This window comes from Beta vulgaris, chromosome 9 (assembly GCF_026745355.1).
Source record: "Beta vulgaris subsp. vulgaris cultivar EL10 chromosome 9, EL10.2, whole genome shotgun sequence".
In the NCBI taxonomy this organism is placed as follows: Eukaryota; Viridiplantae; Streptophyta; class Magnoliopsida; order Caryophyllales; family Amaranthaceae; genus Beta; species Beta vulgaris.
The window spans coordinates 3,403,373-3,420,161 of record NC_079210.1 but is presented as its reverse complement, the minus strand read 5'-3'; the positions used below and the strand labels follow the sequence as shown (position 1 = coordinate 3,420,161).

At 36.9% G+C, this 16,789-nt stretch overlaps 1 protein-coding gene across 1 annotated transcript; it reads right to left on the bottom strand.

The window, feature by feature from the left end:
* Positions 1-3,362: 3,362 nt before the first annotated feature.
* On the bottom strand, positions 3,363-8,209 carry LOC104902719 (4-hydroxyphenylpyruvate dioxygenase). The gene is made up of 3 exons (XM_010690604.3): positions 8,165-8,209; positions 5,414-6,588; positions 3,363-3,798 (listed from the first exon to the last, which is right to left on the bottom strand). The coding sequence occupies exons 1-3, from the start codon at positions 8,207-8,209 to the stop codon at positions 3,612-3,614; spliced, it is 1,407 nt and encodes a 468-aa protein (XP_010688906.3). The 3' UTR covers positions 3,363-3,611.
* Positions 8,210-16,789: the final 8,580 nt, after the last annotated feature.

Sequence of the window (16,789 nt, the reverse complement as noted above, 5' to 3'; positions counted from 1 at the left end):
TCCAAATATTTTTTGAGTCCAGTCCAATCCAGTCCGATAATTTTTTCTTGAGTCCGAATCCAGTCCAGTCCAGTCCGATTATTATAACTTTTTTCCCGATTTAGATTCAATGGTTCACAACGTTTTTTGAGATGCTTGAGCATTTGACATATGATTCAATTATCAATATCCACAAATTAGATTGAAAGCTTAAATTAAAGTAAAATACTATGAATAAAAAGTTGAATTAGATGCTTACCTTAATCTAAGTTGAGGAAGTAGAGAGACTGGGAATTAATCTGAGGGAGAAATAGAGAATGGAAGAGTCGAGACAGCGAGGTAGAAAGAAAATGAAGAGTAAGAGGAAGTGAGTAGTAAGGACTGAGGAGTGAAGTGAGATAAAATTAGTCGGCTACTAGCCTACTACTGCAGTACTGCTAGTATAATTTACTTATTTAATAAATGGAGCTAAGTGCAATAGTCTAGCGCAAAGTAAAATTGTCTAGCGCCAGTTGAAATATTTAGAGAGGGAAGGTTGAAAACTCCAAAATTTTAAAAATAGTATCAATTATTTTTAATATATACATTATATATGTATTAAATAAATATTATATATAAAAATATATTTGGACTGGACTGGGCTTATTGGACTCCAAAGGGATGAGTCCAAATCCAGTCCAAAAATATTTGGACTCGAAAATTTTAGTCCAAGTCCAGTCCGAAAAATTTTCAGTCCAATCCAGTCCGACAAGTTTGGACTGGACTGGATTGGACTCTGGATTTTTCGTAGTCCGCTTACACCCCTACTTAATACATGATTAGAAGTTAGTTGAGATGGTAATTGTGTCTATATAATAGCAAGAGGTCACAGGTTCAAATTTTGTTGCAAGTTAATGTTATTTTTGTTAATGGACATGACTTGTGTACACATTGGATAATTCTAGTGGGGTAACAGAGGTGTCACGTGGCATGTATACATTACCACACACGTCTTTTAATATATTTGTATAGATTAAAAATTACAAAAGGTTGGTTTTTAAAGAATACATGGAGACAAATCTAACAAGACCATACATGACTATGTGTTTCCTAAAATTTAAATCATTAAAGACAATTTAAGTGTAAACGGAGGAAGTATTATGTAATCTTGAAGTATGCAGAAAATCAATTATGATTTGTTTAGGATTTAAGGGCTTAAACTTTGATGAATAAAACAATCACAAATAAATTAAGAGAATTTCTATATGGTGACCCTCAACTTTTTTGAATTCTATTTGGTAAACAATTTTTTATCTTTCCTCTATTTGATAACTCTTTACTTTATTTTGTATTTCCTTTCACCTTATTACATTTTAAAGTTATTTTTAAATAAAAATCATTCTTTTAATTACAAAAAACTGATTTTAAAATGAAAAAAAAAAACTCAAACCCTCCCTCCACATTAACCATCCATCCTACCACCCCCTCTGATGGATAACCCTGACTCACCAGACAACTCCTCCCCCCTCCCACAGCCCTCTCCTCCCCTAGCATAACCCTGACTCACCAAACAACTCCTCCCCCCTCCCACACTCTTCGACAAACCCCTCACACCCTGCCCCCCGTCTCGTCCCTGTTTCTGGCGCCCCCTCCCCTTCCCTTCTCCATTTCCGACCTCCTCCCTACCGGAAACAACCCCCTCTCAACAACCACCTTTCTTTCCCTACCACTGCAAAACCACCTCCCCGAAACCCATTTCCCTGAAACCCTAACCTACCGGAAAGGCGAAAAGGATGGAGGTTGCGTGAAGGGGAGGGGGTCAAAGTTGGGGACGGGGTAGGGAGTTGGGGTCGTAATCGAGGATGGAGAAGGCAGGGATGGATGAAATCGGCAACGGGGATTGGAGGGCTGAAATCGGGAACGGGAATGGGAAGGAGGTGGTAAAGCTGTGGGAAGAGTTGGTTTTAGGGGTGGTGGTGCTTCCAGGGGGTGGGGTTGCGGGGTTGCGGTGGTGACAGGTTATGGGGTGAGGTGGGGTGGTAGCAAGAGGTCGGGACTAGGGGATTCTTGGCGGTGGTCACAGGTTGGTGGAGGGAAAGGAGGGTGGGATAGGTTTTTTTTAATTTCAAAATCAGTTTTTTGTAATTGATAAATCAGTTTTTAATTTAAAAAATAATTTTAAAATGCAATAATGTTAAAGAAAATTAAAAAAAATATAAAAATAGAGGAGGTTACCAAATTAAATAGAGGAAAGATAAAAATTGTCCATCAAATAGTATTTAAAAAAGTTGAGGGTCATCATATAAAAATTTTCATATGTTAATATAATAAAACAATTAATGTATGTGTGCCCCTAAGGTTTCGAATAATGTACTAGATACCTCATGAAGTATGTATTTAACAAAATTTATATCCATTAATTATTAAAGGTATATGCTGGATTATTTTCAAAAGTCAAACCTTAGAGCATTACATCAACACTTGTTTCTCTCATCAACTTTAATTTCTAACTCCTCCACATAAAGTTTATCATGAACCATGATCAAATTTAGCAAATGCATTTTGTACATTTGGTGAAAAACTCAAAATTATATGATGAATTTTGAAAATATTGAGAGTATACTATTAATGAGCTAAAAACTCATAGGTAGTTGTCCGTTCGTGAAAAAACGAAAAAAATGTTTTCATGTTTGATATTGTTAATTATATCAACTACCTTAAAAGATTAAACACTAATTATAGAGATACTTGTAATGACCTACGATAATGTTTCTAAATTTCAATAATCTTAAAAGTGAATATAGCTATCAACAATGACTTGATTGTATAAAACTTGTACTTGCTTAGACTGTATCCTTTTTTTGTTACTTTTCTAGCAAATATAGTCAAATTATTAACTAAACCTGATAATAAAAGCTAAACATTGCGATTGGTAGTCAATTAAAAAGAGCAGTACTTATGCAAGAGATTAAATGAGTCATTATATACTTTCAAAAAAAAAAAATTCTCATAAATTTTTTTGTTCAAATTATTTAGCAGTTTTGTGCTTTAAAATATGAAATTGTCATTTTAGGATAATGGGATAAATTTTGAGCTTTTTTTATTTGTTTACCAGTTATTAAATTCAATAATTATGGGGTGTATGTTAACTTGTCTTTAAATATCTTTTTTCTCATAAAAATCAGTATGAGATTATAGATTAGTTGGTTAATGCCTTTGTATCTCAAATCAGAGATTATAGGTTTGAATCTAAGAACACATATCATTTGTTTGGCAAGGGGTCAAGTATATATATCATGTACTTCCCCTTGAAGGGGAGGGGGGAGTACATGATATATATATATATATATATAACTTAAAATCAAAAATATAATTCAAACTTGATAATTATTCCCAAAACAAGAAGAAATGAATAAACTATATTGATAATACCAATATAAGTGTTACATTTCTAGTAGGTAGGAAGAACAATATGAAATTCCTAACTCCCAAAGTGTTCTTAATGAAATTTGATCGTACAACCTTAAGATCATGAGCTACAAATTTCACCATGATAACTTATAAGTGTTGTATATATTTTACACAAATGATACAATGATCACTATTAAGTAATTATATGCGTAGAGCACTGAAACCATCACTAAGAATGAAACTCATGTAACATTTGTGTTTGTAATGTTTTTGCGTTCAAGTGTCTTCTCATACTCCTCAATCGATTTAAAAAGCTCTGAAAAATTACCCTTCCCAAATCCTCCACAACCACCTTTTTGGTATAACTTGCCTCCTTCATCTTTCATCATGCAACCGATCCTTTGGATAATCTCAATGAATATAGTTGGCCTATTAAGTTAATACAGGGTGATATGAATCACAATAATATTTTTTCATATTAAAATAGACAATTTTATGCATGCACTTAAGTAATTATACGAAGCAAATATACTAATTGCAATGAAAAACTCTACTAGGGAACAATATTAGGTATAAAATAATGATGTGTGTTGCCAGATTTTCCCTTATTCCTCAACCATGATTAAGCAATTAGTTAATTCTTAAGGCTACTTATGTAATAGTAGCACTTAGTAAGTTTTAATGGAGTTTAATTACTAAATTTAATTACACTAGTCGCACAAGTGTAATTGTATGTGCAATTATAAATTTTGATAGACATTAACCATGTTCCGTTCAACTTATATTCAATCCTTTTAAGAAAAAACAAATTCAAATAAAGTCTAATAAGGACTAATCATACTTTATTCTTAAATTCTGCCTTCTTGGTTTGAAAAAATAATAAAGTGACTACCTTCTTATATTTGACATTGTTATATTTTTATTGAATATATACTAATATAAATATTTTATATGTTAAAAAAATTTAAATGGGTCTATTGGTCAGGCTTGGGTTTTATTGTATTAGATCCAAACCTTATTATTATCATAAATTTGCTGCCGATAAAAATTACACCAGAGATTGTAAGTGCAATATAGAGCTAGGCATTTAACTTGTGATTTGCAAATATATATATATATATGGAGGTATTAAAATTAGAATGTTAAAAGAACTAAACTCTATGTTGTTCAAAATGTCACTCTATCATTATTCACTATTACCCTAGCAGATTAGGAGTCTTTTAGGTGCCAAAAATTAGTTTAGTTAGTTACTACTCCCTTTGTTTCATTTTAATCTACACATTTATACTTTTCACGCATGTCAATGCAAATAAAACTTTACAGACATATATCTTAGTTTTGTATTTGTAAATATTATAAAAAGTACATATTAATAAAATACATGTTATGATGAATCTAACAAGATCCCACATGACTATATTTTCATCTACATATAAATCACAAATGATGGTCAAAGTGAAATTTGTAAATAGTGTAAAATGTCAAGTGTGTAGATTAAAATGTAATAGAGGGAGTATTAATTAAGACTACCTCTTTTGCTAGGGATAATAATGGTAGATGGCAGTGGGGGTTCACTAAATCCACTTTTGCTAGGGACTCTCTCTCGGCGGAAATTCAGGGGATCCGAGAAGGACTCTCCCTCGCCCTTGATAAAGGCTTTCGAAAACTCGTTCTTTTCTCAGATTGTAAAACGGCCATTCAACTTATTGACCAAGGAAATACCCAAACTAATGTGTATGCTAACATGTTATCTGATTGCAGGGAGTTAGTCAAGAAGTTTGAAGGTATCAAACTCATGCACTGTGATAGAAGCCTCAACCAAGTAGCAGACTCCATGGCAAAATTTTGTATTAGGAATGAAGACTTGTTGATTTGTAATAGTATTGCTAGAATCTTCCCCAACCCCACTCCTTTTTGTAGGGAGATCTACCTAGCGGATTGTGTTAACAGCCTCGTGGTGGCTCAAACGGATGATGTAATAGGCTCTTAAGTTTTATTATGAATGCATAACCCTTTTCACCAAAAAAAAAAAAATTAAGACTACCTGTCTCCAATAGGCTTAGTGAAAATCTGCAGCAGAGTACCCTGATCATCTTTATCCACCAAAATTCCCAACTCTTCACACTCCATCATCTGCTCCTCACTCAGCACATCCATGGCTCGATCCCTCAAGTTCCGGTAATACGTCGGAGGCGGCGACGGCATAAACTCAAACCCACCAAGTCCACTTCTCTTCCTCATCTCCCTTAGAGTCCAAAATATATTCTCACTCATCAATGCCAAATGCTGCACACCAGCACCCTCATTATGTTCCAAATAAGTCTGTATCTGACTCTTCCTCTTCGTCCCATATACTGGCTCACTCATGGCTACCAACACAGTCTCATCATTGTTCGCTATCACAGCCGAATTCAACCCACTCTCACTCGTCCCAACATCTTCGGCCGTGAACTCAGCGAACTCATGAAACCCGGTAAACCTCTTCACGTACTCAATCGCTGGTGCAAGCTCATGAACGTTCCCTACTGCATGATCTAACTTTCGAAGCCCGAAATCGAGCCCTTTAAACGAGGATTCTCCCGGCATTTCCTCGAACCCCGGCAGAAACCAATCACTAGGAGTAGTACTAGTAGTTTTATTTTGGTACGTGAAGCTGATATAGCGAAGTACAACGTCGCCATATAAGTGAACTTCCGCTAATATTGTCCCGTTTCGAAAGCGAGAAGGTGCAGAAGACGGGATTGCACCATGAGAGATACTGATATTATAAGCAGCCTCGGCGTCTTCGACTTCGATAGCAATGGCGCGGACGCCGAGGCCGTGGGAGGTGAAGAAGGAGGTGAAATGAGACGTATTAAAAGTAGGGATGGTGGAAGAAGAAGGGGATGAGATAGCAGGAGAATAAGGGGAGGTGAAGAGGAAACAAAGGTTGTAGGAACGAAGGAGGTAAGAAGCATGGACGGAGTTTCCAGTTGAGAGATCAGATTTAGCTGCAATGGGAATGCCGAGACCCCATGAAAAGCGGCGACTGACGTTTGTGGCGTCTCCGCACCAGAACTCGACGTGGTGGAAGCGCTTTACAGGGAAATGGTCCATGGTGGAGACTTGGAGAGTGCAAACTAAAGATGGTTTTGTGATTTGTAGAAAGAAGATGATGATTGGAAATAATGGATGGTATGGACATGGTGGATTACAGTCATTATATACAATTATTATACCCTAGGGATGGAGGAGGGGATTGAGAATGATTGATTGAGGTTTGGAATATGAGTTTTTTTATTAATTGTAACATATGGGTTCGGCTTATTTTTAAGTGTTTGTTTGGTTCCCCTCAAAAAAAAAAAAAAAAAAAAAGTGTTTGTTTGGTTGAAGGAAGGAAGTATGAATTTTTTGGAAGTTTATTTTCTCATGTAATTGTATTTTTTAGGATTTGCTAAATGTTGTTTGGTGTTTTAATGGAAAATGAAAATTTTCATGGGAATTTTCACTTACCTAGTTTCCTTCATTTTGTGGGAAGTGGAATTTCCTATGAATTTGTCAACCAAACAATATCAAAAATTTCAATTCCTAAGAATTCTAACTTCCCATATTAATATAAACAATGTTAACCAAACAAGCACTAGTTTTTAAGGAAGGCTGATAGGGCTGGATAAAAGTACCCGTGGATAATAAATGGGAATTCTAATAGATTTATCATCTAGCTTAGTTGGTAAAGTCTTGCGGGAGTGGTACGCGAGATCTGAAATCTAATCATGTCTAGATCATAGCGCTTGGTCGCTCATTTTCATAAAAAAAAAATACTTGAAGAGAGTTATAGTTAAATTTAGAAAAGACAACTAATGTTTAACTACCTAAAATAGTATACTTCCTCCGTTCTATTTTAAATGAAACATTTGTTTTTTCACGCAATCCAACGCGCTTATTTAACCATTAATATCTTTAATTGTGCACGCGTAAAAAATATAAAAAAATTTATAATTTGATAATATGCATCAAGACGAATTTAGCAATATCCCACTTGACTATATTTTTCTTTATATAATGGTGATAAATTGAAATCAAAATTAATCAATAAATAGTATCATTTCATCCTATATTTCACGTAAAACAGAAGAGAGAAAGTATGGCTAGGTTGAGTTCACCTTATTTTTGCTTATTTCAGATCTAATCAGATCAGATCAGAAAAAATAAGTTCAGATCAGATCAGAAAAAATAAGATCATATCAGATCTTGCTTATATTTAAAAATCATTATATTATTAATATCTTTGATTACATATTAGTAAAAATTATAATAATTGAATATTAATAAAGTACTCATTGAGACGAATCAAACAAGACTCCACATGACTATGGTTTTTCTTATATATTGAAAAAAATCTAAAAGATAAGATCTTGTAATCAAATCAGACCAAATCAGAAAAAATAAGTTCAAATTAGATTAGATCAGATAAGTTTAGATCAAAAAATTTGAGGTGAACTAAACAGGGCTTATGTTGCGATTAATAACGCCGGAATAAAGTAATAATGGAGTTCGCGGTAATCGATCTATTGAAATAAAATGCTTTTTTGGGATTCTGTTAGTTGGTTAGTGGGGTAGATAGGATTTCTTTGGTAAGACTTATTATTGACTATTACTGTTACAATAATGTTGGGATTTTATTTTTTTTGGCAATATTCTATTGGAGTACTTATTATTGCATATTACTACTTAACTACTCCAATAATGTTGGGACTTCTAGCAATATTTTATGCTGAAGTATCTTAATGGATATGGCTGACTTACTGGGCCTCACCTTTGATGGGCCCAAATCCGAATTGAGGCAAAGAATACATTCCATTCTCCTTGGGCAAAAGCAGGAGTGGCTCAGCCTCCATCAGTAAGTCCTCAACTTTCCATCTCATCCTATATCTCTAAAATGTTAATAATCTCCTGGAACATTAGAGGGCTCAATGCCAAGATCAAAAAAAATTCCCTTAAAAAGTTAATCCACTCTCATGACCCCAACTTCATCTTCATCCAAGAAACAAAAATCATGGAACTTAATCCGAGGCTAATTAAATCTCTCTGGAATGTGAATAATTTGGCGCACCTGGTTTCTCCATCAATAGGGCACTCTGGGGGGCTCCTCTCCCTCTGGAGAGATAACTTCTTCACAATGGAGTCTCATAGAATTGAAAGGAATTGGATTGCTATCTCTGGTTTTTTCCCTTCCCTGAACTTTAGAGGCTGCCTAATTAATGTCTACAACCCTTGCGATAAGGAGGAAAGGGCTCTCGTATGGAATGAACTTGCTGACCACTGCATAAACTCACTCCTCCCATGCCTGTTAATTGGGGATTTCAACGAGGTCTTGAACTCCAATGAAAGAGGCAGCCTTCAACTCTCCCAATCTGGCACTACTGCATTTCAATCGTTCATTGATAATGTCCGGCTATCAGAAATTCCTGCAAAAGACGGATGGTTCACGTGGTTCCGAGGACAGTCCAAAAGCAAGCTCGATCGACTTTTGGTCAACCCTGAGTGGATCGAAATTTTCCCAGCCCTTCAAGTTTCAATCCAAAAAAGATGCATCTCTGATCATTGCCCCCTTTTGGTAATTTCCAAAGAAAACAACTGGGGCCCAAAGCCGTTTAAATTCCAGAATTGCTGGTTAACTCACCCTGGGTGCCTACGGATCATTAAAGAAACTTGGGGAGAGTCATCATCTCATACCTTTTTGGAGAAATTGAAAGTAGTTAAGAGCAAACTGAAAGAATGGAACCGCAAGGAATTCGGCCATATTGATCAAAATATCTCATCCCTTGAAAATGCAATTCATGAAATTGACCTCCTAGCCAACTCAAGATCCCTAACCGAAACCGAACTAAAAGAGAGGAGAGAGGCTCAACTTGACTTGTGGATGTGGATGAAAAGGAAGGATATGTTTTGGGCCCAAAATTCTAGGGCCAAGTGGTTGAAGGAGGGGGATAAAAATACCAGATATTTCCATACTCTTGCGTCGGTCCACAAGCGCAAAAACTCCATTTTTTCACTAACCTCTAATGGTGTTTTAATTGATGATCCTGCAGGTATTCACGATGAAGCAGTATCTTTCTTCTCAAACATTTTCAAAGAAGAGTTTACAGTGAGACCGATATTTGAGGGACTCAATTTTCAAAAATTGTCCCCCGAACAATCTGAAAGTCTTATTGGCCAGTTCACTCACTTAGAGATCGATGAAGCTGTACAATCTTGTAACTCACAGAAATCACCCGGCCCGGATGGTTATAATTTCAGATTCATAAAGGAAGCTTGGGAGGTTATAAAATCTGATGTTTACTGCTTGGTTGAAGAATTCTGGCGCTCAAGTAGACTCCCAAAAGGATCGAACGTAGCTTTTATTGCTCTTATTGCCAAGTGTGAAAATCCAGAAGGCTTGAAAGACTACAGGCCCATTAGCATGGTGGGCTGTGTCTATAAAATAATAGCCAAGATTCTTGCCAGAAGACTTCAAAAGGTGATAAACTCCCTCATTGGCCCATTCCAATCTGCATTTATCGCTGGCCGACAAATTCTTGATGGGGCTTTGGTGGCTGGAGAACTCATTGAAACGTGTAGACGAAAGAAAATTGCATCGGTTATCCTTAAATTGGATTTTCACAAAGCCTTTGATAGTGTGGCCTGGAACTATCTTGAATGGATCATGATTCAAATGAATTTCCCCACTAGATGGATTTCATGGATTCTCGAGTGTGTTAGAAGTGCCGCGGCATCCATCCTTATTAATGGATCGCCTACTGCCCCTTTTAAGCTCCATAGAGGACTCCGTCAGGGGCCCCCTTTCCCCCTTCCTCTTTGATATGATTGTGGAGACTCTCAGCCTAGTCATCCAGAAGGCCACACATCTCGGTCTTTGGAAAGGGATCGAAATCTCTAAGGGAGGTACAATCTTGTCTCACCTCCAATACGCGGACGATACGGTTCTTTTTTGCCCCCCGAAGATGAAATATCTACTCAACATCAAAAGAGTACTCATATTGTTTCAGTTGGCTTCCGGTTTGAAGGTGAACTTTCACAAAAGCTCGATCCACGGTATTCATACGGATGACATATGGCTCCAAACAGCGGCAAATTCTCTCCTTTGCAAAGTGGGTGGTTTCCCATTTACGTATCTCGGTCTACCCATTGGGGGAAATATATCGAGAATCTCTATATGGGAGCCTATCATTAAGCGCATTGAAAAAAAGTTAGCAACTTGGAAGGGAAGCATGTTGTCTTTAGCAGGGAGACTAACACTCATCAAAGCCTCTATTTCAAGCCTTCCTATGTACTACATGTCACTCTTTCCGATCCCCAAAGGAGTGCTTGACAAAATAAACAAACTTCAGAGACAATTTTTGTGGTGTGGTGGAGTTAAGAAATCATACATTGCACTTGCAGCATGGGAGCAATTAGAACTGCCAAAAAAATTGGGAGGTCTTGGTTGTGGTAATCTTATGCATCGGAATCTCTCTCTCCTCTTTAAATGGATATGGCGGTTCCTTCATGAACCATCTGCCCTTTGGCGAAATGTAATCTGCGACAAGTATAAGTACTTCCCCCTCTTTCTTCATAATGAACTCACCATTCCTTCTAATGGAGGACCATGGAGAAATATCTGCGCAACTATTCTCAAGAACCCAACATTGAACTCTATACTAAGAACCTGCATTATAAGGAGAGTGGGAAACGGTTTCAATGCGCTATTCTGGCAAGATCATTGGGTTGGCAGCGGCCCACTAAAAATCATGTTCCGCGTCTCTTCTCTATCTCAACCAATAAACTGGCCACGGTATTTCAATGTGGCCAATGGACCGGCCCAATATGGGAATGGCGCCTAGCCTGGTGTCGCCTTCTTAGAACAGAGACCTGGAAGAATGGGAGAACCTTCATTCACTCCTTATTTCAACCCATCTCTCCATCACAGATGAAGATTCTTTCGCATGGACCCCCTCCAAATCTGGCTGCTTCTCTGTAAGTTCGCTAAGTCTCGAACTTGCAAAATCATCTCCTGCTCTTAAATCTCAAATTATAAACTGGCGAAAACTATGGAAGGGCCTCATTCCTCCACGAATTGAGGTCTTCACATGGCTTGCCATGCTTGGCAAAATAAACACCAAACTGAAATTAGCTCGGATGAATATTATCTCCCTTGATGACTCCTCATGTATCTTCTGCCATGAGAGTCAGGAAGATGCGAACCACTTATTACTGCACTGCCATTTTGCGCGGTCCATATGGTGCTGGTGGATAGACCTGTGGCACCTTCAATGGGTCTTCCCAAACTCTCTCCTCGAAGCCTTCAAGCAGTGGGTTATTCTCAAGTCATCACCTTTTCTCAAGAAAGTATGGAGGGCAATGTTCTCGATTATCATATGGTCTATCTGGAAAGAGAGAAATTCCCGCATTTTTCAAAACATCTCATGCTCTGCTCAACAAATCCAAGAATTAATCTTAACAAGACTCAGCTGGTGGATTAAAGGTTGGGGGTCTCCGTTTCCGTACTCTTGTGAGGAAATTCTCAGAAACCCTCTATCACTCTCGTGGAGTGAGCCTCGTGCCTCCACTGCCATGATGGCTCCGTCGGATAATCCTGTATGGTCACCTCCCTCCCCGAATAGTTTTAAGTGGAATGTTGACGCATCGGTTAACGCCTCCCAATCCATGTCAGCCATAGGTGGTATACTGCGGAATAGCCTCGGGCATTTCATGTGCATGTTTTTAGTCCGATTCCGCCAATTGAGATCAACTCCGCCGAAGTACTTGCCATCTTCAGGGCCACACAAATTACAATGTCATATGAAGGGCTGCGGCACTCGACAATTATTATTGAATCCGACTCGGCAAACGCGGTTAAATGGTGCAATGAGGATTCAGGGGGCCCTTGGAACCTAGCCTTTCAACTTAACTTCATTCGTAATGCTCGAAAAGGTTGGGTAAAAATCTGCATTCAACACAAAGGCCGAAGCTCAAACATGGTTGCAGATTCTTTGGCAAAGCAAGGGTTAACCAGGGACGCTGAATTTTTGGCTTGGCTCTAATACAAGCTCTTGGAAGATAATAGGAGTCTCATTTCCTCTCATGTATGTTTGGGTCTGCGACCCATGTTTTTTATCATGTTCACTCCCTTGTATTTGAACCCTGCTTGCAAGGCTTAATGCCACAATAAAATATGCGCCCCAACTTATCAAAAAAAAAAAAGTATCTTAATGGAGCGGGGATCCTCTGATTTTCTTATACAATAAGACCATACATGTTGTTGAAGATGATGTTTGAATAATTGTTCGATGGAGAAAAATTATGGACTGTGACAAAGTTCAGAAAATACCCCCTATTACAATTTACAACCGTTGCATAATGAGCTTGTTTTGGCGTCCAACCGTTTGAGTCTTTTAGGGGACTCAAACGGGGGTAATTTGGTCATTTTATGCGTTGGAAGATTTCACGCGCGTGTGGCTGACATTTGCTTGGTACCAATGCTAGGTTATAATAGTACCATTCTCGGAAAATATTGATACCTTGGTACCAGTTCTGATAAGAATTTGATACCAATGTCAGGTTATAATGGTACCATTGTGTTTTTTTTGGGTGTTTGAGTCTTTTTTGGACTCAAACAGTTGGTTACCAAGCCTTTCTCTTGCATAATCTAAATGGTAATATTCTTAAAAAAGGAAAAGTTGGCATTTTCTTTCCTCAAAACCTTTTATTTTAATGATGGATCGGTAACATTATCGAGTATTGCATATTAATATATTATATTAGTAATAATGCAACATGATAATACGATGCAAATCGACAATATACGGACATGAAATTATTGAGAAAATTATTAAAACCCAACGCTGTAAATATAGAAACCAACCTGAGCCTCATCAAAGTTGAGCAATTCGAAGTTGACACGACACTAAACACGAATACAATTCGTTTAGCTGAATTGTCATTTGCAGTGATGCCAATAGAGAGAGAATATATGATAATCGATAAGCAACATTGCACACTTTTTTAATAAATTTGTGCACCCAAAATTCTTTGAATTCTTTAGGTGAATGGATCGTTAAAATTTATATATCTGAGCTTTGCTAAACAACGCCCTAAAATTTCCTAGTAACGTCCTCAATACGGTATTTTTATACTGTATTTATATACTTGTATTTCTTTCTCTCTCCTCCCCTTGACTCATTCTCTAATTTTTTCAGATTTTTTATCGTTCTGCCTCCACTTTCTCTCCCATCTTCTTCCACTCACCTCTAAACACTGGTGCCACCGCCGCACCACCACCGCTGGAACACCACTGCACCACCACCGCCGCACTACTACCCCGACACACTGTTGGAACACAAGGTGACACTCAAGAAGGGGGGGTTGAATTGAGTGGTGCAATCTAATCGATTTTCGCAAAAACTCTCTTATGGCTCAGTGCCAGACTCTGAGCCAAACACTCGTTAAACGCTGATTTGAGTTTTTGTGAATAACAAACTAAAACAATATTAAATCAACACTCAAGATTTAACGTGGTTCAATCTCACCTCTGAGATCTACGTCCACAAGAAACAAAAAGACTCTTTTATTCCTTTAAATCCTAAAACATCAAACTCTTGATACAATAGGACTTCCCTCATTACTAACCCTAGTAGTGACCCCCAACACTTAACTCTAAGTGTTTACACTCTCTATAATGGTAAAATTACAGAAAGAAGACGATCCTCAATTATGTGCTTCTTAGTCAAGCAATTTGAGGACAATTACAATCGAATGAAAGTTACTTAATCTAACTCGCTCAGTGCTATGCTCAGTGCCGTAGGAAATAGTTTTCAGCTTTTAATAAACTCGATTTTTCTCTCTGAAAACATGAGATCTAAAAGTGAATTATGAATCCCTTTTATAGAACATGGATTGGACGACTATCCTTCCAAAGGATATCTTTCAATTCCTTAATTCAAGGGATTAATTCTCTTTTAGAAAATCAATCTTTTTCCATCTTTATCTTTAGTCTCAAGAAGATATGTTTTCCATAAAAGATTTTCTTTTCAACTCACAAATATTTTCCAAAATATAATATGATTTTGTAAAACTCGTTTTAGGAAATCTCTGATTTATAAAACTCTTTTGAAAACACGTTTTAAAAACACGTTTTCGAAAAAACTGGTTTTATAAAAAATCTTTTCAACACGTTTTAAGGAAACGTGATTCTTAAAACGTGATTTCTATAAAATCTTTTTTCTGAAATTCTTTTATTTTGTAAAACACGTTTTATGGAAATATAATTTTTATAAAATCTTTTTCTAAAACTCACGTTTTTATCAAAACACGATTTTATATTAAAATCTTTTTCCAAAACTCGTTTTTATCAAATTCTTTTATAAACAAGGTTTTATAAAATCTTTTTCTAAAAACACGTTTTCCTAAATTCTTTTTATTTCTGATTTCGAAAACTTATTTCCTTTTTATATAGATATATAATTTTAATACAATTATTTATTTTCTTAACTCAAAGAAAATAATAATTATACTAACTTTATATTTCTAAATTTAGCACATAGCATATCACCAAGTTAGAGCATATTACATTTTAATCCAAAGTAACTATTCTAAGAAACTATAAACTTGGACTTCATTCTTGATTCTTCTTTTCTTCAAAGTCTTCGGTTATCAATTTCTTTCTTCATGCATCTGTTGCAACTGTTACATACTTTCATACTACAACACATTATATTAATTTTCATCATCAAAACATAACATGTGCATAAAACATAACATGTACATGCACAACACACACCACCACCGCATACCCCCACCATCACCATCACCCCCCTCTCTTGTTTTTTTTTTTCAATTTACAGTTGAATTTTTTTAAAAAAAAACTAAGGGGGCGTCCACCATGGACGCCCCACCACCGGTGGAGGCGCCCATGACAAGCGCTCCACCACATGGTGAGGCGCCTGCCATGGGCGCCTCCAGCGGTGGTGGGGCGTCCATGGTGGACGCCTCCCTTAATTTTTTTTTTTTTAAAAATCAACAAAATTCAATTTTTTTTTAGAAAAAACAGGAGAGAAGAAAGAAGTGGTGGTGCCGTGGTGGTGGCAGCCTAAGTCACTGCCGCCGCAAAACTGGACTTTTCCTCGCCGGAATCCTTGTCGCCAGAATTCTTGTCGCCGGTAGAGATGGCAATGGATCTTGGACCCGTCCCAGATCCGTGGATCCAGATCCGTTTTGAAGGATCTGGATCTTAGCACTATGGACCCTGCGGATCTGGGTCGGATCCGGATCCCACACAAAAAATACGGATCTGGATCTTATGGAGAGGATCCAGATCCGACCCGTAGATCGGTTTTTCATAGTTTGAATATTTTAATTTTTAATTAGTAACTTAAGGCTACTGTTTATTTCATTCTCATACAAGATTGAATATTTTAAATGTTGGAATGTTGTTATATTGTAGTTTGGTGAATGTTATAATAATTATATCATTTAGTGATAAAATATTTGCAATTATTCGTACAACTTTTTGGGGGAAACAGTCAGATCCAGACCCAGATCCGTAGAACCGTGGATCTATTGGATCCGGATCTGGGTATTGCCTTTTGAGATCCGTAGGATTCGGCCCGGATCTGGATCCAGGCTCAAAAACCGGATCCGGATCTGGTACCACCAAAATCCGGTCCAGATCCGGCCCGTTGCCATCCCTAGTCGCCGGAGTTTTAATCTTGATTAAAAATTCTTAAGGGAGGGTGAAGAGAGTGAAAGAGAGTGGGAGAGTGGTGATGAGAGTGAGTGAGTGAGAGTGAGAGTGAGAGTGAGAGAGTGAAAGTATTATAATACACAAATACATACAGGGCGTTAGTAGGATATTTCAGGACGGCGTTTAGCAAACGAGTATCTATATCTGGAAAATATGATCTGTAGGAACATGTTGTAACTTGGGCTTATCATCTCCTATTTACCATTTAGACACCATATAAATTTTAGCCATTCTCTTTTTTAGCACATTATTAGGTTGACAATTTATAAAATCAACTTCACCATAGGAGTGTAGTATTTTTTGTACTCCCTCTGTCCCAAAATATGGTTCCTATTTCTATTTTGGGAGTCAAATTTTAAATTCTTTGATCAAATATTTTTACTAATGTATACAAAAAAACATATTTATGAGGGGCCTTGTTAGATTCGTCTCAATGTATAAATTCGTAATATCAACTTTTTATATTTTTTTACTAATAAGAAATAGAAGATATCGTAGGTCAAAGGTATGTCTTGGAGACTGTGCAAAATGAAATGGGTACTATATTATTTTGGAACGGAGGTAGTAAGATATTTTGAGTGTTACCTCAATCTGCCTTACTGTAAACTTCTTTTATTTATGTAAATTTTGATTTCAGGAAAAAAAAAAGGGCCAAGTGAT